Source organism: Sceloporus occidentalis, unplaced genomic scaffold (genome assembly GCF_023333645.1).
Source record: "Sceloporus occidentalis isolate IW3139 unplaced genomic scaffold, rSceOcc1.0.p SCAF_48, whole genome shotgun sequence".
Taxonomy (NCBI): Eukaryota; Metazoa; Chordata; class Lepidosauria; order Squamata; family Phrynosomatidae; genus Sceloporus; species Sceloporus occidentalis.
In genome coordinates, this window is record NW_028317028.1 from 3,607,548 (window position 1) to 3,631,984 (window position 24,437).

General features: G+C 39.8%; 1 protein-coding gene across 1 annotated transcript; it reads right to left on the reverse strand.

Moving 5' to 3' along the window:
• Positions 1–838: 838 nt before the first annotated feature.
• Positions 839–23,962, reverse strand: LOC149289130 (RILP-like protein 1). The gene is made up of 7 exons (XM_089491091.1): positions 23,678–23,962; positions 22,341–22,491; positions 13,671–13,789; positions 12,796–13,020; positions 11,584–11,756; positions 10,572–10,664; positions 839–983 (listed from the first exon to the last, which is right to left on the reverse strand). The coding sequence occupies exons 1-7, from the start codon at positions 23,960–23,962 to the stop codon at positions 839–841; spliced, it is 1,191 nt and encodes a 396-aa protein (XP_089347217.1).
• Positions 23,963–24,437: the final 475 nt, after the last annotated feature.

Consider the following 24,437-nt stretch of genomic DNA (forward strand, 5'->3'; position numbering starts at 1 on the left):
AGCTTAGTGGTTAAGTAACTGGTTTTTAAATCCATGTTTTGAACACCCCAAAACTCAAACATTATCACATGGATCTTTACTCTTTAGCTTAAAAAGGCTTCCAGTAAACAGTTAATCACTCAGACCGTTATAAAGAAAATTGTGAGTTTCTCTGCTATTTGGCAGCAAAACCCATTGAACCCCATAGTGAGAAGCGGGGATATTATCTGGTCGCCAATGTGTTGACAAGCACAGCAATGCTCTTTACCAACACAGTTTCCCGTTTGCTCAGCGCTGTGGAACATAATGGCGCTCTATAAATTCATACTGTTCAGAAAGCCTTTCTGAATGTGTTAGGGTTTACTTTGTTTTACAGCTGAGATTGGGATTTATTCACTAAAATCAGTTAATAGGATTAGCAATTTCATTAGAAAACTCTCCCTTAATGTATAATATAGTCAGTGCTAAAATGTGACCCCTCTAACACTATGGCTCGTAAACATCCCGAACAACCACAGGAAAAAAGTTAAAGTGCAAAACAAACTAATATTTGTTAACTGCATTTGTCAATTAAAAAAAACAAAACATTTCCTTTCTGGCATTTACAAATCATTTACAGAAAACAGAGTCCTCCACAGAAATGGCATCCAAGTTTTGAAGTATTTAGCATTTTTATAAAAAGGCATGTGTTTTATAAATGATAAGGGTTATTGGATTAACGTCATAAGCAGTTATTTCAGTTTCTCTCTCCAGAGCGCAAACATCTACATTGTTTCAGAATTGTATCCCCTGGCGTAACGTATCTGTGCTTTACTCCGCTATGAAATGCATGTATTGTCATTTAAGGCAAAGCAATATGTCACATGTGTTGTAAGGCTTCTTGTCCTTGTTCTGTGTAACCATCATCTCTGTTGTAGTCAGACCAAACCCCGTACGATTCTTGAACGCGGACGTTTCTCTGTGTCATTGGTATCCGTTTTTTATCCCTTGAGAAAAAACTAAACCTAAGGAGACAAAATAAACAGGATGAGTAAGAATATTGGCTTTGGACGGGTAGAGTAGAAACCGTTACTCTCCAGAAGTTGATTAATTTAGACTCTTAGAACCCTTTGCCTATCTGTGACCAGTTACACTTGTAACGGCCCTTATAGTGGAGGATTCTGAGAGTTGTGGACAACAGCATCTGGAGAGCTGCAGTTTTCTACCCGACTTTTAGGACGGTCTATGCGAATTCCATGCTGCCAAAACTTGTCATACAGCCGCAAACGTGCATATTATTTGTTATACATGGTTCCAGATAACAAGCGGCAGGTTATGTATGCAGTTTTTAAAATAATGTGAAAAACACATGTATATGAATCCCTGTACAGGGGCGGCTCGAGGATTTTAGGTGTCCTAAGCAGAAAGATTGAGAGGAGCCCCATTTCAAGTACAAGTGGAGGATATTTATAAGCAGCATTCTGTTCAGGAACAAAATACATTGTAGGAATCTGTCTCACTCCAACTAGATCCTCTAGGTAAGCCCCCCTTACACCAATGGGGACCCTAAGCAGCCGCTTAATGTACCTAATTGTTAGCACCACCTTTGACATTATGGGGACTATTTTATAGATTGAAACCACATTGCTAGTGTTTACAAGCCCCTGCAGTTATGAACAGAAATCACTGGCCAACTACACAAAGTCAACATAGTTACATATGTTACTGTTAAGGTGTTTGTATTTGACCAGTTAAAAGTATTTTTGTTTTAAGTAATTAAGCAATTCATATTTCAGTATATTTCCTATTGTAAGTCATCACAGACTCCATGCTTTTCTCACACATCAGTGTTAGTCACCAAGATTGCTAGAACCCACGCCCTGATCATTAATGGTTTTCTTCCATTGAAGCCATCTTCAATAGGGGTTAGGATTGCACAATGCGTAGCATGCTTTCTGCAAATGATCACTCCATTTGGACAGTGACAATTATTCCATGGTTACCGATGAGTTACAGGATTGCTGAAGCAATGCATTCTGTTTGGTGTAGATTGCAGAATATCTGTACACTAAGCCTGGGGGTTTGGCTTACTACTGCATGTCACTCACGCTAACAATTTTTATTCCCTGCTTGTAGCATAGTGGTATAGTTGGTAGGATACGTAGCATTCTGTGCTTAGTAGGTTTTGCTACATGAAGAGCAGCAAACTTACAGAACACTTCGAATGGTATCCTGGAGTTCCTGTTTTACCAGTGGTTTACATGCAGAAGCTCCAGTGTTCTCTACAATTGGCTTTCCTGGCTGAAACACTAAGAGGTGGCACCAGCCTGAGATGATGTCAAGGTACATGAAGACCAAGTATTGTCACAAATACAGATGCATGTTGGTATTTTTGCAACAATACTTGGCTTGCACAATGACTTTTGATGCAGTTTGCAGCATAAACATTTACGCGGTTATGTTGTACACTGCATCACATGTGCCGTGTTCTAATCTCTACAAGGTTTCCATGTAGGGAGAACTAGCTTCTTAAATTGCAAACAATCATGTGGAATACCTGGGAACTCTCCGGATGGGTCCCAGAGTCTCTGGGTAAAACCCTGCTTACCCGGCTCTCCAGGTCAAATTCTTTTTTCTTCAGGTATTTAGGCATGCCCACTGTCCACCCATGTCCAACCTCCATCCACTTCTCTCCCACTAAAGGATGCCTAGAGCTAGCCCTGCATCCTCACAAGGCCCCAGTAGAGGACGTGCTCTGGGCAGCTTACTTTGGGAAGTTCCCAGGTATGATCGAGGGTAGGAGAGTACTCATGCCAAGGAATAAATGATAAAGTTACTATGTGTGACAAACATTCCATAAGTATTCCTTACAATCATTTGACAATAACAAAAAGATAGAGGCTATTAGAGTATGACGGGGGTTCACGTGAGCTTGGAAGGAACTCTGTAACCGTGTAATAGAAAGGCTTTTTTGACTTTAAGTATACCCAAGGCACACAGCAAACCTTTTGACATTTTTTTGACAAGCTTGTGTGTTGTTTCATGTAGATCTGTCCTGTTTGAACAAGTTAGTGTAAGTTTGCCCCTGCTGCTAACATACATATGTTTTATATTGGGTATGCTACGCAACTCCTCTCATCCTTAAGAATCTACTAGGTTGAAAAACAGCTTTACCAATTTGAAGCCCTCTAGTGCTTCATTTTGGGAGGAATTATAAAGTACTGTGACTGTCCTTTAGTAATTTTGAATTTTGTCTTTTAATATAGGGTAGATCATTTTATGTCTATTACATGTAGTGTAGTCTCCATCCCAGTTTATTGAATAGCATTGTTAAAATATTATCGACAAGGACATTTAAAATGTTATATACCACTGGCTATTATGTGCATATACTAGTTATTAATGATCCAGCAAGTTAAATACAATTTAAAGGTTTATATTCTGTATTTTCTGGTGAATGATTCATATACAGACACGTAATGCTATGTGTCACAGCCCAATCTGCAGAAGGTCACTTACAGGTAATATGAAAACCATACACAGCCCTGTTAGTAAGAGTTGTGCTCACCACAATACATGTGTATTACGTGATTCAAACGAACACAACTGTTAGTGTCCTCCAATGAAGTTAGAAATGTTCATTCACTAAACTGTGAGTTGAGGTGAGATGACAGTGGAAATATAGATGAAGTATAATTAAAGTGGTGAGATGAGAAACTTCATGTTCACTCACCTAGAACACACAGTTTGTGGGCAAAAATCTAAACAACTTTTATATTGCAAGAATATATATAATTTTAATAGAAATTGCTGTGTGCAATAGAATGCATTTTGAAATCAATCAAATGAAATCTAAGTGGGTTATTTCAATTATTAAATCTCAAGCACATTGATGACTGGCTTCCCTTGACATATGTCATTGGAAGTATGACGGATTTTTTTTGAGATTGTGGTCATTCTGATTGGCGGTGAGTTGGGTCATTGTTGTGGTCAGTGATCCCACAAACAGCCAATCAGAATTGAATCAGTGGCACACTTGAGAACTTGTTATCTACATGCACAAAAAGCACTCTGTGTTACACAAGCAAAAAATAATAAAATAATGCAAGTCGTACAAGAGAAACAAGCCTGCTGATTGGCTGCAATGTGGGATCATCTGCTATCAGTCCAGCTGCTACCATAGGCATTATAGCGGTAAAGAGCCTGGTTAAAATAAACATAAATATGGACTCAACAGATGGAAATGTAAACATAGTTAAAAACAACCTTGCTATGCCAGTTTTGAACATAATGTAAACCAGTGTACTACAAGGTCATTAGGATATTGATCAACTCTCTGTAGGGCGAGTATATAGAACTACTACAATCGTAGTTTCTGTACATAGCCTACTGTGTTAAATATATTAGTCTCTTGCCCTAAATATATTTAAATATATTAATAATTCCTTATAAATGTAAATATATGATATATTTTATATATAAGGGATACTTCCAACCCACGACGCCTTTTTTCTACTTTCAACTCCCTTCTCTGTCCCTCCACACCCACACCACAAACCTCTCTCACTGCCCAAGATCTTGCTACCCACTTCAAAGAGAAGATCGAGACTATTAGAAAAGACCTCTCTTCCTTACAACTCCCTCCTACACCACTCAACACCACTCTCTCCACTCCTACTATACTAACTGCCTTTTCCCCTACAACCGAAGAAGAGATAGCCACTCTTCTTTCTTCCTCTCACCCAACAACCTGTCCCCTCGACCCCATCCCTTCACACCTCACAAAGTCTCTATATCCATCCCTTGGTCCATCACTTACCCACCTATTTAATCTTTCTCTATCATCTGGAACTGTACCATCTGCCTTCAAGCATGCGCTAATCACACCAATTCTAAAGAATCCTTCCTCAGATCCCGTCTGTTTGACTAACTACCGCCCTATCTCTCTGCTTCCTTTTATCTCTAAGCTGCTTGAACGGATTGTGTACAACCGCCTCATTAACTTCCTCTCCTCTAATTCCCTCCTTGACCCTCTACAGTCTGGTTTCAAACCCCTTCACTCTACTGAAACAGCTCTAACAAAAGTCTCCAATGACTTGCTCTCTGCCAAAGCAAAAGGTCACTTCTCTATTCTAATTCTACTGGATCTCTCTGCTGCTTTCGATACTGTTGATCACCACCTTCTTCTACACTCACTTGCTTCTATAGGCATTCGAGATACAGCTCTCTCCTGGATCTCCTCATATCTGTCTAACCGTTCCTTCTCTGTCAACTTCTCTGGCAAGACATCATCACCCCTTCCACTTTCGGTTGGTGTCCCCCAAGGTTCAGTCCTTGGCCCTCTGCTGTTCTCTCTTTATACTTCCTCTCTTGGCACACTAATCAACTCATTTGGCCTCCAGTATCACCTTTATGCAGATGATACCCAAATCTACCTGTCTTCTCCTGATCTCTCTCCATCTCTCCTGTCCCGTATTACCAATTGCTTGTCTGCTATTTCTTCATGGATGTCACAACACTACCTGAAACTTAATCTTCCTAAAACTGAACTCATTATCTTCCCTCCCTCCATCTCCACTCCACTACCTGAATTCTCTATCACCATTAACAACACGACTATCTCTCCTACTAACCAGGCCCGATGCCTTGGGGTCATCCTTGACTCAAACCTTTCCTTCATCCCTCACATTCAGTCCCTCGCCAAATCCTGCCGCTTGCACCTAAAAAACATCTCTCGTATCCGCCCATTCCTCACCCAAGAATCCACAAAAACACTCGTTCATTCCCTTATCATTTCCCGTCTTGACTACTGCAACACTCTTCTGGTTGGCACTCCACTGTCTCGACTCTCTCCTTTACAGTCTATCCTAAATGCCGCTGCTAGGCTCATCTTCCTTGCACGTCGCTCCTCTTCTGCTTCCCCCCTCTGTGAAACCCTCCACTGGCTCCCAATTACCTTTAGAATTAAACTTAAGATCCTGGTACTGACATATAAGGCCATCCATAATACTGCTCCTCCGTACATTTCTGACCTCATTAGCAAATACTCTCCTACTCGATCCCTACGTTCCTCCCATGGGCTAAGGCTCTCCTCCTCACTCATCACCTCTTCCTTTTCCCGTCTACAAGATTTCACTCGAGCTTCCCCATATCTCTGGAATCTACTCCCAAGGAACCTTCAGCATTCTCCCTCCCTCCCAACTTTCAAGAAACATCTAAAAACCCACTTCTTCAGAGAAGCATACCATCTTAGCTGCTAGAACTTCCTTGTCATCGATACAACCCCCACAATACCTCTCACCCTTTCTCTATGCCTTATGTTTGTCACCCCATTTCCCTCTAGATTGTAAGCTTGCGAGCAGGGCTCTCTCCACCAAATGTATCGGTTTGTCTTAGTCTGTCAATTCTTGTCTTGTCATATCCCTTGAATTTATGTATTGTATTAAGCGCTGCGTAAACTGTTGGCGCTATATAAATAAAGGATAATAATAATAATAATAATACTTGTCTGAGTCACATTAGTGGATAAGTTGGGTGGAATCTACAAAATAAAGATGAAAGAAAGCGTAGCGTAATAACACTACAATCCCAGCCCAAGTAATGAAGCACAATTCTTTAAATGTGAACAATTACACTAAAGGGGACCTTTATTACCATTTTATACTTCTGTGTGCACAAGCTGTATTTGAGCTAAATATAGATAATGTGAAACTTGCTGGTTCTAGAGCCGTCCATTTAGTCTCTGTGGCTGTGGTTTTCAAACCAGTTTTTATGGAACCTTGGATTTAAGAATTACTAAGTAGTATTCCAGCTGGGATCACAATATCTTAATGACTGACTTGAGAAGAACTGTTCAACCGCTGCTGGATTGGGTTTTAGCTATTATATGCCTAGTTCTGGAGAGACCTGGATGTTAACGACAGGCACCCTTATAGCATAGGGTACACGCAACAAACACATGTTTGAAAACACTGGACTGGTTAGCATGTAAAATAAAATCTTAATACCTGTCTTTTTGACCTTGTGATGGCATAAAATGAGCTTTCCTGATTTAAATGTAAACTAGGGAGACCACATTTTATTTTTGCCAGTCAGTGACAGCGAGAGACAGTTGAGATTACACACATTCACATTGATTCACATATGCACACACCGCCACATACACGTAAAATACATTTTATATTATATAAATCATTTGGGAGCCTTGGGAACCATGTTGATTTCAGATTAAATAATATATTTATACAGTCATTACCAGACAAGAGCAGTTTCAGAGAATTAACCCCTCTGCTGCCAAACATTACACACACAGTCACACAAACAGACAAACACAGTCAAGGTGCTGGATGCAGCTTACGCCGAGCTCTGTGAAAAGAAAGCACTCAGCCAAACATGAGAGGTTTCTGAGCTCTCAGCCAGGCTGAGACGTCCTTCACTCAGAGCTTTCATTCCGGGACAAGGTATTGTTCAAGACTGAGGCTGCCCAGGAAATGTGGTCACCCTAAATAGAACAGTTAATGATAATTAAAGTAGTCCTCCTCTGAAACAAGTGCTTGTTTAATGTAAAATTGCATGATACAGGTGCATGGCCCTATAGCATACATTTTTAATTGGGCTAAAGATGAAATCTGTCTTCTCCTTGGCATGGCCCTTAATGGTCAACCAGGATGACAGGACTGTTGCAGTAATGACAAAAATTCTTGCGCCCCCTTTTCCTCCTGGTGCCCTCCCTTTTCTTTTGAACTGCTTTAAAATGGCACAATAAAGAGGCTAATTAGGTTGTAGACTATATTTCCCTTTAACTGGCAAGGCTTAAGGCAAATGTATACTACACGCCTGTATTAAATGACAAAATGAGATCATGATGGGAGAGGACACATTCATGCATGTAAATGTTAGTACACTCTCACAGAGAGAAATGACTCGTTGGGTAGCAAAGGAAGACCATGTTACCTGGAGGACACCATCATGGAGAGCAGACACAAAAGCCATGATGTAAAAATTAGCAAATAAGTGTATACAGGGTAGTATTCAGCACTAAAAAAAGAGGGAGACATCTTGGTTTAGGGTTGATAAAAGAGCCGGAATTTCTTATTTTGTCTGATATTTTGGGATTAATGTTTCACATTTTTTATGCCGACTCTTAAAACGCCCAACTACTTTGATAATCAACGGTGCCAATAAACACAGAGCGATCAGAAACACAAAACGAGTGTGAGAACATTCATTGTACACAACTTGTTTTTATACTGCAATAACACATCTATGTTAAAATGTAAAAACGTGTGGGTTTTTTTCCTTCACTTAAGCACACTATTATCAGTATTATGGGCATGGTACTGACAATTTTAATATATAAAAAATATTTAGGTTTTTCTATTAATTAAATTATTCTTCAATGTAGAAAAAAAATGTTAATTTACTATTCGTATGTATTTCATGAAAAAAAAAAAATGAACTGCAGCAGACTGAAAGTTAGACTGATTTTTAAATGCAGGGGCTATCAAGAAGCGGATAATATCATGAATGATTATAAGGAATACATACGTGCTGTGTACGTTGGTCTCAAGACGCACATGCTGTGTGATATATGTAAAGTATTCCTAGGCGATAATTTAGAATGCACTGAGCTGCACGTATATTGCAATAAGCACAGATACATTGTACAACACAATATGAATTCTTCATAGCGTGTCGGTTCTCCGTGAACGTTCTGTGCTCAGTTTGATGCATACCTTTTAAATAGCAATGCTACCCAATATTCCAACTGTGACTTGATTACTGCTTAATATTTGTGACGTACAGTGTATTCTTTAGCAGATGAACACCGCCGCAGGTTGTTTAATGTACATCTATATAAAACTAAGTACAAGTACGCACAGGTCTATAATCACTAGGCACTCAAGAGTTTGTTGATGAGTAAGGCTGAACGCCCTGTAGCATACCTGTGAGTTTCACAAAGCCATGCACCCACACTCCCCACTGGGGTTTTTAGGTGAACTCTGTTCATGTAGTAGCAAACATGTGCTTGGACCACGACACTTTTCTTTATAGACAACACTAAACTCGGCTGGAAGTTGAGTGTAATAAATGGAGTGATTTTAGTGAGTAGGCACCATGATATGCACCCCATTAGCACAGCTGCAGGACCCAAACTCTCCAGGCGCTATATGATTACTGTGCGTTAACTTGCCATGCATTCACGTAAGAATAGCAGGTAAGATAAAAGTTAGGACAGATTGGGAGCTACTTTAATAAAGTAAGCAGTCACACAAGTGCCCTGATAAAGAGCTGGTCCCGGAACATGCATAATAATGTTTGCTCTCACCCAAATATTGCTTTGCTGAATATGTGTGATCACTATAGTTGAAAAGGAAACCTGCAGATAGGATGAATATGCAGAATGGAGAAGCAAGTATCATGCATCAGAAGCATCACTACAGCACTGTGTTGTAAACAGGGGGTAAAACTAAAACATCCCCCATTGATTACAAATATATTACATATCATTTATTTGCTACAGTGGATCTACGATAAGTACATTGCCAGGGATGCACTTGTTAAACGCTGCGTGGGGATGTGTAAAATCCATCTGGTCAGAAAAATGGGAGCCGCTGTGTTTAATTAATTGATTTCTTTCCTCGAGCAGACAAATGCGGCATATTGCAGGTCCACACTTTACTTGTTCCAGTAAGCAACATGTAAAATTTATGAATGTCCGAGGCAGCACTCAAGGGTGATTACCCATTTAGCGCTCCGCTGGAAAGCTGTAACAAAACTGGTCACGTGGCAACAATACAACTATAACAATAATCAAAATATGAATTATATTATCAATAATATACATATAATAATAATGGTTTGCAGAAATAAATGTAATGCTTTACTCACAAAAAAACATGTCCCTTTATATTGAATATTATTGAATTTATTGAATTATATGAATATGCAGAACTAATCAAAAATGAATTTGATGATCAAAACCAGCATCACATTTTCTTAATTTTTTAATGCTACATAGTTTTATTTACATTTTAACAAGTATCGTACTTGCTCCAATATAAGAAGAGGTTTTTTCAGAGCAAATGCTCTGAAAAATACCCCTCGTCTTATATTCGAGGTCACTTTATAATCCGACCTCAAATAGAGGTCTGACTACAAGACTAAGATGCAGATCCCACGCTGCGCTGCAGGGGACCTGGATCCTTCTCTCTGGCAGCCGTTGAACGTCTGTGCGATACGCGTAAACAACCTCCGCTGCTACCTGTTACTTCTATGATGGAGCGCCGGCGTGACATGACCTTCCGGTGCTCAGTCACCAGCTGCCCCCACTAGACACCAGGGAGTCTGGAGCACGGGTGGCAACTTTTGGGGATGCATAGGTAAGTGGGGGGCAGAGTGGTTCAACTGCAAACTCACTTTTTAGCAAATAAAACCCCACTGGGTTTTGTTGTTAAACATTTAGCTCATTGGCTTGATAACTCAGAGAAGCTTTAAAATGTAGTCAGTTCTGAGTTGCAACGTTCCCTTATATTATTGTTGCAGCCTTTTTGTTTAACAGAACATTTCCATAGCATGGGAACATAATAAACATGGACATTTAAATTACTTACAGGCGTTTGATGCCCGACTCCTGAGATGTTGGTGTTTTGGGGTTTATTATAGGTGAGGTTTGCGGAAGCTTGTTCTCCTCGTCTGCTTCTTCACTAAAGGGAAAAAGGAAGATGTGTCAGGATCACAAGATGTTATAATGGGGATAAGCAACAACTGGGCACTGCCATAGCTATGCCTTCTGACGAGCTACATGAGTGGAACTAATTTGTGTTAATGTGAAAAAGAAATTGTGGATAGAGCGTGACCATATTGTTTCATACCCATCTGTATGTGGAGCGAACACTGAGCAACCCAGCCTATGGTGGTCCAAGCAACCGCAACATCTCCTACACCTTGGCCACCAATGTCTTCATCTTTTCTGTGTCATTCTGCCCTCAGCTCTTGTCTTCTGTTCCTATAATCTTCTTCAGTTCTCTAAATATTTTTTCCTCTTTCTATTCTTCTCTCTTACCTTTTCCAACTACTACCCTAACCTTCATTACCTATTCTCTCACTTCAGCATTTCTTTTGTGCTTGTGTATCATGTATACGATATCATCAAATTCTAAATAAAACAAACTCATCTTTTCCTGGGATCTTCACATCCCGCTTTGACAAGCAAATGCAAGTCTGCATAAATACTTCTAGTTATCACCGAGGCACTGATATAAACATTGTGGTTTATAAAAAAAAGAAATCTTTATAAAAAAAAAAAAAAAGAAACAGAAAATTGTATAAGTGTCACGTAGCTTTCATCATTATATTATTTAAAAAATAAATATTATCCATTTACAAGCAGCTAGAATATTTTTGACATAAAATAACATATAGCTATATAGTTATAGTTATATCGCAATCTAAAACCACTTGGGCCATCTAGTCTGCCCATTTTTCCTGACGTAGAGACTCAAACCTCATCTCATCCTTGGTCTTGCATGATTGAGTATCCTCACTGTATTCTGATAGGAGGCTATTGCATCTATCTACCTTTCGGAAAAGTAAAAAAAATGCTCTAAGTTTGAGCTCTTATACCTTTTGTAGTACGCAAGTTCTTCCTGCAACATAAAAACTTTGGCTTTCAGCTCATTTCTCTCATGTAAAACGTCGCGCAGTTCTTGCAAAGTAAATCTTGGCCGGTTTGAATCCTTAAGATCCAAAGACATCTTGTCTGAGTCAATAATGCTGTCTTCATTTATAGTTTCTGTCTATAAAAGGGGAAACAGAACAGGATAATTATATGTAACCTTCACCATGGGTCTCTCAATGAGTTCAACAGCATCATGTCTGTCACTTTAATAAACTAAAGATTTTCCATTTAATAAGAATGGCAAATCACTTGCAACATGAACACTTCATGCAAAGGTTAAAAAGAGAGGTTGGGGAAACATCTAAAATGTTACTTTCCAAACCTAAACACAAAATAGTTCTACACAACGCAATCAAAAGAAACCTGAAGATGTTTGGGCCTTAAAGGCACACCTGAATAACTCCTGGGTTTTTAATTTTTAGTATGATTTCAGTATTTGCCTGTTTTTAAAAGTGGTTCATGCAACAAGATTGCTCTTAATCCCTTAAAAACCAATCCCGCACTAGATACACCCCCCCAAAAAAATGTCCCCAGAGGACCAGTGTCTCATCACATCCCAGTCTCCCCTCCATCAGCAAGAGTCAGCATAGCACCCAACTAAAAAAAAAGAGATCCCTGGGGGTCTGGGCTTGTTGAACTACTCTATAATAAGGATGTTTGCTCAACATGGGTTTCTTTTTAGGAATGGAAGCTATCCAGCGGAAAAAAAATTTTAAGCAGTATCAAAAATTTTTTGTGTTTGTTTTATTCCTAATAAATATTTTGTTATATGTGTATGGTTTCAAACAAAAACTCTACTAGTCCTGAAAAAAACACAATATATCAATTGTGTGGCTAGACTAAATGAGAGAAATTAGGGTTGGCAATCGCAAAAACTGCTCTGGTCCAGTAGGTGTAAAACAGGACTGGTCTGCTAACTGGTCCTGTAAAATTGCATCTGTGCTCCCAAAACAAATAATTCTAGATATGGGCAGTTCTTGAGTTAGATTGTCAGACACTGACACCATTAACCACCAAAAAATGATACCAGCGGTGCCAATCAGTTTGCACTTTTGTCCCACTATGTCTATGAAGAGGAGCTTCACACACTAGCACAAGGTTTTTGTTGGCTCACCAACCTCTACGCCAACAAATCACTGAACATGATTTCTCCATACCTCTATCCTTTTCTCCACTCCGTTCAGTTGCTGATCTCCCTTCAGCCTCTCTCTCAGCTTGCTGATCTCCACTTTGAAGTTACTAGACTCCTGCTCCTTGGTTTGCAGATACGCTTCCAGCTCTACCTTCTTTTCAATCAGTGCTTTCCCCTGAGCTTCCACCACCGTAATGCGATGGCGCAAATCATGGTTAATTTTCATCAGACGGCTTTGCTGTTGTTGTAACTGTAATAGGGAGAAGTAGACAAACATCAGACCTACAAAAAACGATTTCAATGTTTCTCGTGGATAGCGTGTTAATGGCCTCCAAACAGGAGGGGAAAAAATTAGCATAACCACTAAATTAGTGGCCACTCACATATCAAAAGTGAGATGAAACAATGAAACGTCATTGAAACAATCTCTTGTTTTGCAGGTTGATTGTTGTGACGGAACCCTCCATCACTGGGGCCCCTGGAGAGGCCTGAGAGCCAGCCTCCTCCCTATTGACTATGGGCCCTGGCCTTGTAAAGACTTCTGTGTGTAGGTACAGGGGGTCCGTTTCTACTGATTTCCCCCCTGGTACAGGTTTTTCTATATTTCCTAAATTTTAGAGACTCTGAGGACAGTGGAGTGCTGATATTGATTTGGGATTGGTCCTGTACTTTGCAAACACAGAGGCTTCAGTGACAATTATTAAAAAATAAATTATTATTAATGGCAAATAATATCCACTATCTATAATGATTTTTGTGCACAGACATCTACTGGAAACAAGATAATATAGGGTTTTGCCACAGTAGTGTGCCTTTGGACAAGCTGTTTTTAAAGCGACACATGTACCAGGGTGTTCAAATATAAATATTCCCTCATGTTAGAGATATTTTAACACTCACAGCTTCTACATCCTCATTCTTAAGTACAAGCTCTCGGTCTTTAGCTCTTATCTCATCTCTCTGTTTGTCCACCACCTCCTTCAGCTTCTTCATAACTTGTCGCTCTCTCTCCGACATTCCTAGAAGAGAACAAAACACACAGTCTGTTACAGCAAACAATGATTTCACACATGGCTCTTTCAATACTCGTGTATGTTTTAAAGTGGAAGTCCGATGGAAAAAAAATATTTTTCTCCTATAACATGAATGCAGTTCTTTAGTATAGCAGGGGTTAATGGAAATTGCCAGCAACCAATAGAGTCGCTCTTACGGACCTCTAAATCCTGGCGCCAAAGCCATTGGTCTCCCCAGGCCAAGTTGTTTCAAGGCGTACCTTGCCAGTTGGAATTACCTATCCTTTTTGGTGGGAGTGTGAAAACTTGAGATATGAGAAAAAAAAAAACTCTTTGATATATTAAAATCTTAATTCAAAACAAGATATTAATCTCAGCCCATATTTTTTTCTGTTTTATCTAGATCCTCCTCTGAATAACAAATTGTCTATCTTTAACTATCCATATCCATAGCAGCCATAAAATTATGTATGGCAAGATACTGGAGGTAATTAGTCCCCACTGGTGAGAAAGTATTCACCAAATAAAGTGTCAGAGTGAAACGGAAAGATATTTCTACTTGGTCTATTCTAATATTGATAAATACAACTCTATATGGTCTCCATGGCTTGAATTCTGGGAATTTAACCATAATACATGAACTGTGGCATCCAAGAATACTCTAGCTAAATTAATATTATTTTTATATAGAAAAATCAAATTCCATCTGGCTAAGCTTATAGGAATTATGTGAATTAAACTGATCCAATAGAATCGATGTAATTACTACTGGTCTATAATAGATTTTCAGACGTATTTCTCTTTCTTTCCTTCACTACTTCTTTGTCAGACGGTGGATTAATCTACCAGATCCCCATGGGAATTTGCCCTCCCCTCTTTTTCCTTTCTACCATTGCTCCTCGTGACATAATGTTGTTTTATTGTATTTTTACATCATGTAGGATAATTGACTATCCATTGTGTCTGAAGGATAGGTCTTGATTTTGTCCATTACGCAAATTTAGGAAAATTGTGGATAAATGTATACTTATGCACGTATAGACTTAAATAGACATACTACGTAATAATAGTATATACATTTATGAATTTATTGAGACATATCATAAAACCTGTATGTATGGGTATATTTTCATAATTAAAAAAAATAAATAAATAAAAAAGAATCTGGTCAGCACCACAGACTACACTGCCGATAAGACCCCTGTATGGCAAAGAGGAAATTTGCCAGAGAGGATGTAAGTACAGTGGCTACCTTTAGTAATGGATATTTTTAAATGAGATTAGTTGGCTAATCTCAGAGCTAAGAGAATGGCGCATAAGAATTACAATGAACAGTGTAAAAGTGTTATTGGCCGATTCCAAAATAAATAATGCTTTTAGCACACACAGTCATGCAAGTCTGAAACCGCTTCTTCACATCATGACAACTAATTGTCTGAAGCTAACTATGCGGACAAAGCTCACTCTTACCTTGAGATGCTGCCATATTAATGTGTTTATTGTTAAATAAATGATATATACCTTAGGCCTGTACAACAGAATGCACCAACAAAACATTTACATTTTGTGGCTTAAATACAGGTGGCTACAATGAATCGGCCAACAGTTTCACATATCACTCTAATGAAATAATATGGTACAGGTGCTATATGATACAAATCATAAAAAGGTATCGCTGATTTTGATGGTAACTTGTTATATTGTCATTAGATGTGTAGCAGTGCAGAGTAATTTACTGTGGCACCAAATGTACTCTCTGGTGTGTTTACGTTATATCCCTCTAATATACTAGTCTGGTAACAAAGTACCTTACTTGTGTTTGATTCTCTTCTAAAACCACAGTTAACGAGTAAAGCAAATATATCATCATGATAAATAATGACGTATCTGTTACACTGAACATGATACCTTGCTTTTACCTGTAAAGGTGTCCGTTGTGTTGGTGCGAGTGTCAGGGTGTGTGTATTAGTGCTGAGGGTGTGTGTGCATGCATGTTTGCGTGTGTCGCTGGATGTGGGTGTGTGTTATTGGGAGTGCCCCTCCAGCAGCCCAGCTTAAATAGTTCTCCTCTAAGCTATATACTCTATGATCCCTTAGTCTTTCCTGATAATATTAATCCGGCAAACCAGTCACAATTTCAGTAGCCCTTCCCTTAACACTCTCATACTAGTAATATCCTTCTGGAGACGGGGTTAATGTTTTACCTGTGCTGTAGTTATAATGAATCAAACCTCTATGTTGTTCTTCTCAATTAGTCCTCAATTCTAACATCATGCTTTTATCACGTGTTATATACTCTTCTATAATAGTAATAGTCATATGCCTCTAAATGCTTTTTTATAAGGAAATGTACATATTGAATCAAGTCACCTGAAATGTCTCAAGTAGTCCGATTTATTATTCCTTGCACCTTTTTGACACTTATAGTATATCCCAAGTGTTTGATGAACAGGAACATATCAAGTATCTTAATTATAGGCCACTTATCACTAATTTATTTATTTTTGTTGCCTGAAATTGGATCAAATGATGAAAAATTAACCCATGATAAGGCTTAAAAGCTAAACCTGCCAATCCTTGGAGATAACGTTCAAACGGGAACTTCGAATGATCTTATAAGGAGTTCATCTGCATTTGAAGAACTTGGTTTAGCAGAGATTCTGGACTTAATAAAAAAGGGTATCCCAAAGAAAGAAACCGAACAATTTAAAGGAATAGACTTTCAAGAACGTCAATTCTTGAGCTGTTAAAATCCAGTTAAAGGTAGACTTTAGCGCTTGTTTCCCCAGTTCTAATCCTCTTTGCTTTGCGGAAGACAAGTTAAAGCAATGTGCAAGAGAGAGAGAAAGGTACTTACCTCCATCCAGCTTCAGATCTGGCTTGAGCACAATTTCCAGGGGTCTAATAAGACCCCCAGTATGCATGCCAATTTGCTGCTCCCACTGACAGCGACCGGCCACTTGAAACAGCTAAACCTGGCAAGGATTTCAGAGAGCAGAGACAGCATCATCCGGCAGCTCTGGTAATTTTTTTTAACAAGAAATACTTACCTGCGTTTTTTAGTATGCATTTATATTTTGGGAGACTTTGCCTTTATTAACACATTTAGTTCTGCTCTCAGAACTTTGCACGTACTGTGATATGATTCGTTTTCCCTAGCTGGTTGGTAGTGAGAATAAACATACGAGCACCTTTTGGTATTACTACTTTCTGACACTTTTGAGGGATTTCCATCAGACGCACGCACGCACGCACGCACACACACACACACACACACACACTCTAGAAAATAATTTGCGCCAGAGTCATTTTTGGGGAATCCAGATCTACAGAGATCTATAAAAAGAGAATAAAATTAAGTACCAACAGTAAAATCATGGACTCCAAGGATTTGGAGAGCCAGTGCCAACGATTAGTAAGAGGTATGGAAAAGGTCCAGCAGTTTATAAGTGGATAAATACAGGGAACATCAGCTGACTTCATAAAGAAAGAAATCTTTTTTTTTTTCCCCCTTGTACCTACTGAATGAGTCATTAGTACGTGGGTTCTGCTGCCAAATCAGACAAATATTATTTCCTTATATTGAAGACCACAAGGAGCAAAAAGAGCCAATATCAATGAGTAAGAGGCCAACTTATCTACAGTGTTCACTGTCAGCTGGAGACGCTTCACTATTTCCAGCCCAAGCTGTTCTATTCTAGGGGAATAGGTTGACATGGAACAGCGTCTCTGTCTGGACACCAGAGTGACTCAAACAAACAGGGCTATATTTAACCGCAGCACACAGTTCAGCACTGCATATACTGATAGGAAAAACACAGATGGCTATAACATATTTACAGGAGCTCACAGGAACAGTACGTCTTGTGTTGTCTACACAGGAGCAAGACTGGAAGTCTCCACTAGTCCTATAGACACACGTAAGATAAATGTCATTTTAAAGCACTATATACAAAGTGTTCCATTTTCCCCATATACATACTTTTGGATGTTTTTGTAATTTGAATAATTGTATTAATGGATTGACCATAGCGATAAGTTTCCAGGATGACAATCCAGGGGTCAAGATCAAGATTTTTATATGCGGTCATTTAATCCTGTAAATATTATTATTATTTGAATTTGTAATTATTGTATTTGTGTTGATATGTTTATTTGTTTTTCAAATTATTTAGGTTTGTATTTTAAAGCTCAGACATCATATCCACCCCCATCAAAGCAGTACACAGGACATTCCATGCACAACTTTCATCATTTCCAATGATCCTCCAACGAAGACGGTATTATAAATGTGATTATTATGACGTATATAAATGTAGCCACTGGCATTGGGCGTCAAATGATAATTTACGATGTTGAAATGGAACAGAAAGTATCCATGTATAGTATTTCAAAATATGCGTCTGCCACATTCACAAGAGATTTAATATTGCCCCTTACAGAGGGATACCCTACCGTTTACCAAGAGGGTGCTAGATAAATGGAACAGCCTCCCATCAAAAATGATAAAAGGCTAATACAGTGTGGATTTTGGAACATGCATGGGATAGGCATAAAGTTATTCTTAATCTAAGACAAGACCAAGGATTGATTAAGGTCTGAGTATTTACATCAGGAAAAGATTGGCCAAATGGTTCTTTTCTGCTGTCAAATTCTATGTTTCTAGGTAACAGCTCCAATCTTGTCTGCCAAAATCATAACATGTATTAAATGTTATATGACATCATTACTTTAATAGTATTCAGACCTTTAGTGTAACTTATTATGCAGCCCTCCACATTCATATGAAGTGCAATATTTGGAATAGAGCCCTACAATAGGTATTCAAGCCCAATGACATCACATTTATTTTATTCCTTTCTAGGACAATTAGAAATTGGGTGTGTATTATAGACAAGTACAAAATAACATGTCATTTATATATATATATAGTTTTCCTGAAAATGTAGTCCAAAATTATGCATGTTATGCTTATACAAGTACATATTAAACCCTAGATTATGTTTCAAAAAAATCTCTTGTTCACTTAAGAGTGACATTTTAAAAATCCCTTAAATCACTGTTTCCATAAAGATGGATGTATATGTGTACGTTTATAAGGTAACGGCAATGGAATAGCTCTGAGAGCTGTTCTTCTATCACGTGCGCTTTGTAGATGTTAAAAGAAATAAATGTTAGCAGAGCTGTCATTTTATTCTTTACTCTCACTTTTCAGGTTCAATGGCAATATCCAACAGCACCTTTCCTTGTGATTATTAAAGGGGGACTCCCATCATTGTTGCTATTACTATTACTAAGTGCATATGATGGCTGCAGTGTCCATTCAGGAACACTGAGAAAGGAACAAGAATATTACTCTGAGTTTTTACTACTCCGGAGATGGAAGAGGAGGTACGAACGCCAGGCGGCACTGCTTGCATTCGGGTAGAGGTTCATTGACAAATGAAAGAAAACATGGCGCATAATACCATTACAATAATTATTTTCAAAGCCGAAAGAAAAAGAGACTATTGTTTCTCTTTCTGCCATCACTGTAATGTTTCCACATGTAAATGTGTTATTCAATTGGCTATTCAAACCTGGCAGCAAAGCCTGCAGCCTATTGTGCGCTGCATATAAATATTTAATTACCTGCATTCAGTAATACACTAGCGATCAAACAGAATGCACCCACTGGCCTTCCGCTTTACTTATGTAAAATAACAAGGCTGGAGCTCTGCATCAGGGGGTCCTGCAGGCTAAACAATCCAAGTCTAGGGAGAAGTAGTGTCTTGCCAAGATGGTCAGCACAGCATGTTAAGACTTGTGCTATTCAGACCTGAGTTATTCCGTTTGGAACAACACAAAGGAAAAGGTCAGCGGTTTCCCTCTTCAGGAGAGACCTAAGAAGATCAGGCCATTGCTTTAGCTGTGGCCATAGCAGTAAAGAAAGGGGTCCATATCTGCATTGGAGAATGCGGCCCAGGAAGAGGAAGATTCTGGGCCTGGTGTTTCACTCCAGCATGATACTTCAGGCCTTGAAAGAAAAAAAAACTCCTGTCCAAAAAAAAGTGTTGAGTACATATATTACACCCTGGTGTCCGGAGGCCTCAGCTAGAGAGAACACTGGATGCCTCTAGAAATGTAGTTGGAAATTAAACGTTGATGGAATAGACCGAGAATAAAATGGTTATTTTTTTCCCATTAGTTTTCTAACCTTTTATAAAAAAAAAGGCTGCAAGCACCACTAGCAATATATCTTGCACCAATATTCACAATATTCATAGCTGGTAGCCAACAACAGCAGCATGAAGAAGGGTTCGTCATTAGCAGCGTGAGAGCTCTCCATGTAATGGCCGCGTTCTGCATCTCAGATAATACACACAACAGACATATTGGTATGCTAACTACGGGAAGCATCTCACATCTCTACGGTTTGTCTCCTGAGCCCAGTATTCTGTGTCCTCACAAATCATATGTAATGACACAAGCAAGCTAAACGCTCATTTGAAACACTCTTGAGTTGGCACCATTGCCTAGTAAATTACCGTATTTGCTCGATTATAAGACGAGGTTTTATTCAGAGCAAATGCTCTGAAAAATACCCCTCGTCTTCTAATCGGGGTCGTCTTCTAATCAGACCTCAAATAGAGGTCTGATTATGAGATTAAGATCCAGATCTCCTGCACCGCTGCAGGGGACCTGGATCCTCCTGTCTCCCCCCCACACACACACTTACCGGTGCTTCCTGCTGTATTGCCGGGGCAGCGGGTTGACGTCTACGCGATCCGCGTAGACAACGTCCGCTGCAGCCGGAAGGAGGTGTGGCTAGCAGCGGGGGTTGTCTGCGTCCTTCGCGGATACGTTCCCCGACTGTCAGAGATCAGAGAACTCTGATCTCTGACAGCCGGGGAAGGTATCCGCGACGGACGCAGACAAACCCCCGCTGCCAACTCCACCTCCTTCCGGCTGCAGCGGAAGGAGACGTCAACCCGCTGCCCCGGCAATACAGCAGGAAATTGGAAGCCCGGTAAGTGTGTGTGTGTGCGTGCGTGTGTGTGTTAAATGGGGGCATAGGGCATTTCTGGAATGCCTTATACCCCTATATGCCACTCTGGCACTTAGGGGGTTAAAAGGCATATTATGGGGCAGAGTGGCATATAGGGAGGTATAAGGCCCTGAAATGCCTTATACCTCCCTATATGCCACTCTGCCCCATAATATGCCTTTTAACCCCCTAAGTGCCAGAGTGGCATATAGGGGTATAAGGCATTTCTGGAGGCAGAGTGCTCTATACAATGCCTTTTAACTCCATTAATGCCACTCTGCCTCCTGGAATGCCTTATACCTCCCTATATGCCACTCTGCCCCATAATATGCATTTTAACCCCCTAAATGCCAGAATGGGATATAGGGGTATGAGGCATTTCTGGAGGCAGAGTGGCACATAGGGGGTCAAAAGGCATACCATGGGGCACAGTGGCATATAGAGGGTTAAAAGGCATTTCATGGGCCACAGTGCCATATTGGTGTGGCAAGCCTGGGGGCAGATGTGCGTAACTGGGGGACAGGTTGGAAAATACAAGGAAATAAAAACAAAAAAAATATTTTTCTCAATCATAGCTTTTATTTAAAAAAAATAGTTTACATGAATTAACATTTACTGGTAAAACTTTTTTCCTTTAGGGTCGTCTTATATTCAGGCTTTTTCTTTTTTTCCTAAGTTAATATTCAGATTTTGGGGGGTCGTCTTATAATCGAGCAAATACGGTACTTTCTCCTCTTAGCATCTCTCATATTGACTGTAACTTTCTCCCTTATAATACGCAACTGGGAATATGACATAATAATATGGTGCTTAAAAGTGCTGACCCATGTAAACAAACCTTAGATGCATGTTTATGTTAAAAGAATACTCCAACCATCATATGCACTTTAAAGCATATTATAGCTGAGTTTTCCATTTAAAGTTTCCTATTGCAAATGCATGAGGAGATTCTGCAGAATGCCCCAATATGCACTTGCCTCTCCCCTCGCCCGCCAGCTCCTAGGCTTGCAGGAGATATGCTAGGCCAAACATTGCACCCCATGTGCACAGAAACTGTTCTGACTAATTTCAATGGGAGCGCCACTGATGATTGGCTGTTTCAAGCAGCCAATCGGTGGCATGAAAACCAGACCACAGGGAAGGCGTACCAGAGCTACAGCAACGCCAAAAGATTAGTTCCCGGTGAGGCTGCATGGGACACGGTGTCTGCTCTTTGAGTTTAACAAAGTTACATAGGCTGAAAAAGACACAGCATCCCTCAGGCTAAACCCTCTCATATCTGTTGAGCCAGAAGAAGACAAGAAACCCCAATGACACCTTTATCCCAAACTGGTTATGAAAGAAATCCTCTTGACTCTATATATAAACAATAAAAAAAGTTTTACACTTCCTATAGAAACAACCTATCAGTGTTTGTTCTTGTGTCATGTGACAAGTGGCAATACTACATTTAGTCATAAAAGTGTTAATTCAGAAAAGTATGGGGAACAGCAGGTTTAAGTAATGCTTCAAAAGTCATGGTTTGTTTACCTTCATGCTTCTGAAATTCCTCCTCTGTGATATTGATGTCCTTCAGGGATAGGTTGGACAGGAGCTGTTTGTTCTCCTCCTGAAGCTGGGCTATTTGACCCAGAAGATCTTGAGCTTCTCCTCTCCAAACATCCTCTACCAGCTCAAGCTCCTAAAACACCAAAAAACATAACTTATACATGAACTGTCCAAATATCAATGCAGCATAAATTGATTGATCAGGTCAAGTATAATTGATATTTGTATAATTTATCGAATGCGAGTCTTAGTTTGAGATGGTGCTAATTCTAAGGTGGGCCTACTTGGTGCCTAATAGCCGGCTTTAAAGAATGCCCAAGTTTAACTATAAATGTAAATTAATTTAAAAGGGGGTGGTAGGTAAATGGAACAGCCTCCCATCAGACGTTGCAGAGGCGAACATAGTGAGTGAACTTAAACATGTATAGGTTAGGCATAAATATATCCAATATATAAGTGCTAATTAAGGTCTGAGCCTCTACATCTGGTAAAATGAACAGACTATATGGGACGAACGGTTCTTATCTGCAGTGAAATTCTATGTAAATATACACAATATTAATGAGATTCACATAGGCATACATAATAGTTAAACTATCCAATTCAGCTATACCTCCCTACTGAATAAGAGAGGAGGTTTTTAATCAGTGAAATGAATCCTCTCCAAATTGTATTATTTAAGAGAGAAAACTACAGGGACATAAAGACAAACTATTCGACTACCCCACAAAACAGTCACCATGTACTATAGAGCAACACCGGGATGCATGGACAGCTATACAGCGCATACAGATGTCTTGGGCAAAATTCCTTTTACCTTTTGTAAGAGCTGTGAAAACAAATAGAATGCCTGGGGCAAAAAGCCTGCAACAACCAGAGTAATATGACCTGCAATCTTATTTCTAGGATCAGTCTATGCGCAGGGTAACTATTTTCATTTTTATGAGAGAGGGGAGCTGTTTACTGGTATCCTCTTTTCTTGGCACAGAAAGTACCCCAATATTACTCAGCAGACACATCATGCACCATTGAGAGTATTACAAGCACATCCTGCATTTTATACTGTCTGGGTCTGGCACAAGAAGTGGACGAGCCTATCGAATACTGATGGTTACATCACCCAAAAATGAGACCATATCCACACACTATGTGCAGCAGATGGTCCAAAACGTGATCATTAATGGTAGAAGGAAAGTTGGGTAGGACATTTGTGTTCTGTGTGACCAGGACCTCTCCCTTCAACCCGATGACTGCCAAATGAACTAGCAAGTAACTGGGAAGACCAGGAAAAAAAGAAAAGTGCTCTGCCACTTTGTTACCTTCTGGTGTTTTTTCTCCTTCTCAATCCTGTCCACTCGCTCCAGCCTCAGTCTGTCCAGTTCCAGCCTGAGTTCGTCCATCTCTGGGTTAATGTGGTTCCTGCTGACCAGTACCTCTAAGATCTCCAGTACCCGAACCACTTTGGGCATCAGCCTCCCTATGGCCTCGCAGCCATACTGGTCTATAATTCTCTCAAACTCCTGCCCAACTGCAGAGGCGATGTCATAGACATCCATGACCGTCAGATCGGCCACATTCTTCTCCATGGCTGAGACCTGCTCCATGACTGCTCCCTTCCTCCCAACCTCCTTCCTGCCCTCCACACAGCCTCCTCCCGCAGGACAACCGGGGGCAGGGCGATCTCCCGAAGCAGTGGAATCCTCAGATCATGTGGGGTATCTCAAATAACACGAACGCTCTTCATGATCTCCGAAGCTAAATCTACCCCTGGCCTTCTATTCTAATCAGCGCAGAAAAGCTGCCAAGCAACTCTCAGCGAGACCAACACACGGTCTGGCTGCATGACAGCAGAGGGCGCTACTGCGCATGTCCAGCCTGGCACACTTGTTAACCCATTCGCTGACTGCACTGTGACCCAGTGTGACATACAGAGCGTCCATTATATCTGTAAACTAACTAGGACAGCAATATAAATGAAATTACTAAAACACAAACTTGGTAGGTGACATGAAAGGTACCTGGAAGGCTTAGTTGTGCTCAAGAATCAACCTATATATGCAGTATTTTAGAGTTATTTAT

Coding starts and splice junctions, on each gene's coding strand:
- LOC149289130 (XM_089491091.1), bottom strand. CDS start 23,962: ATGGAGCAGGTCTCAGCCATGGAGAAGAATGTGGCCGATCTGACGGTC. Junction 13,021..13,670: donor AGAATGAGGATGTAGAAGCT/GTGAGTGTTAAA, acceptor TCCCTATTACAG/TTACAACAACAGCAAAGCCG. Junction 984..10,571: donor GAGTCGGGCATCAAACGCCT/GTAAGTAATTTA, acceptor TTGTCTCCTTAG/GTTTAGTTTTTTCTCAAGGG.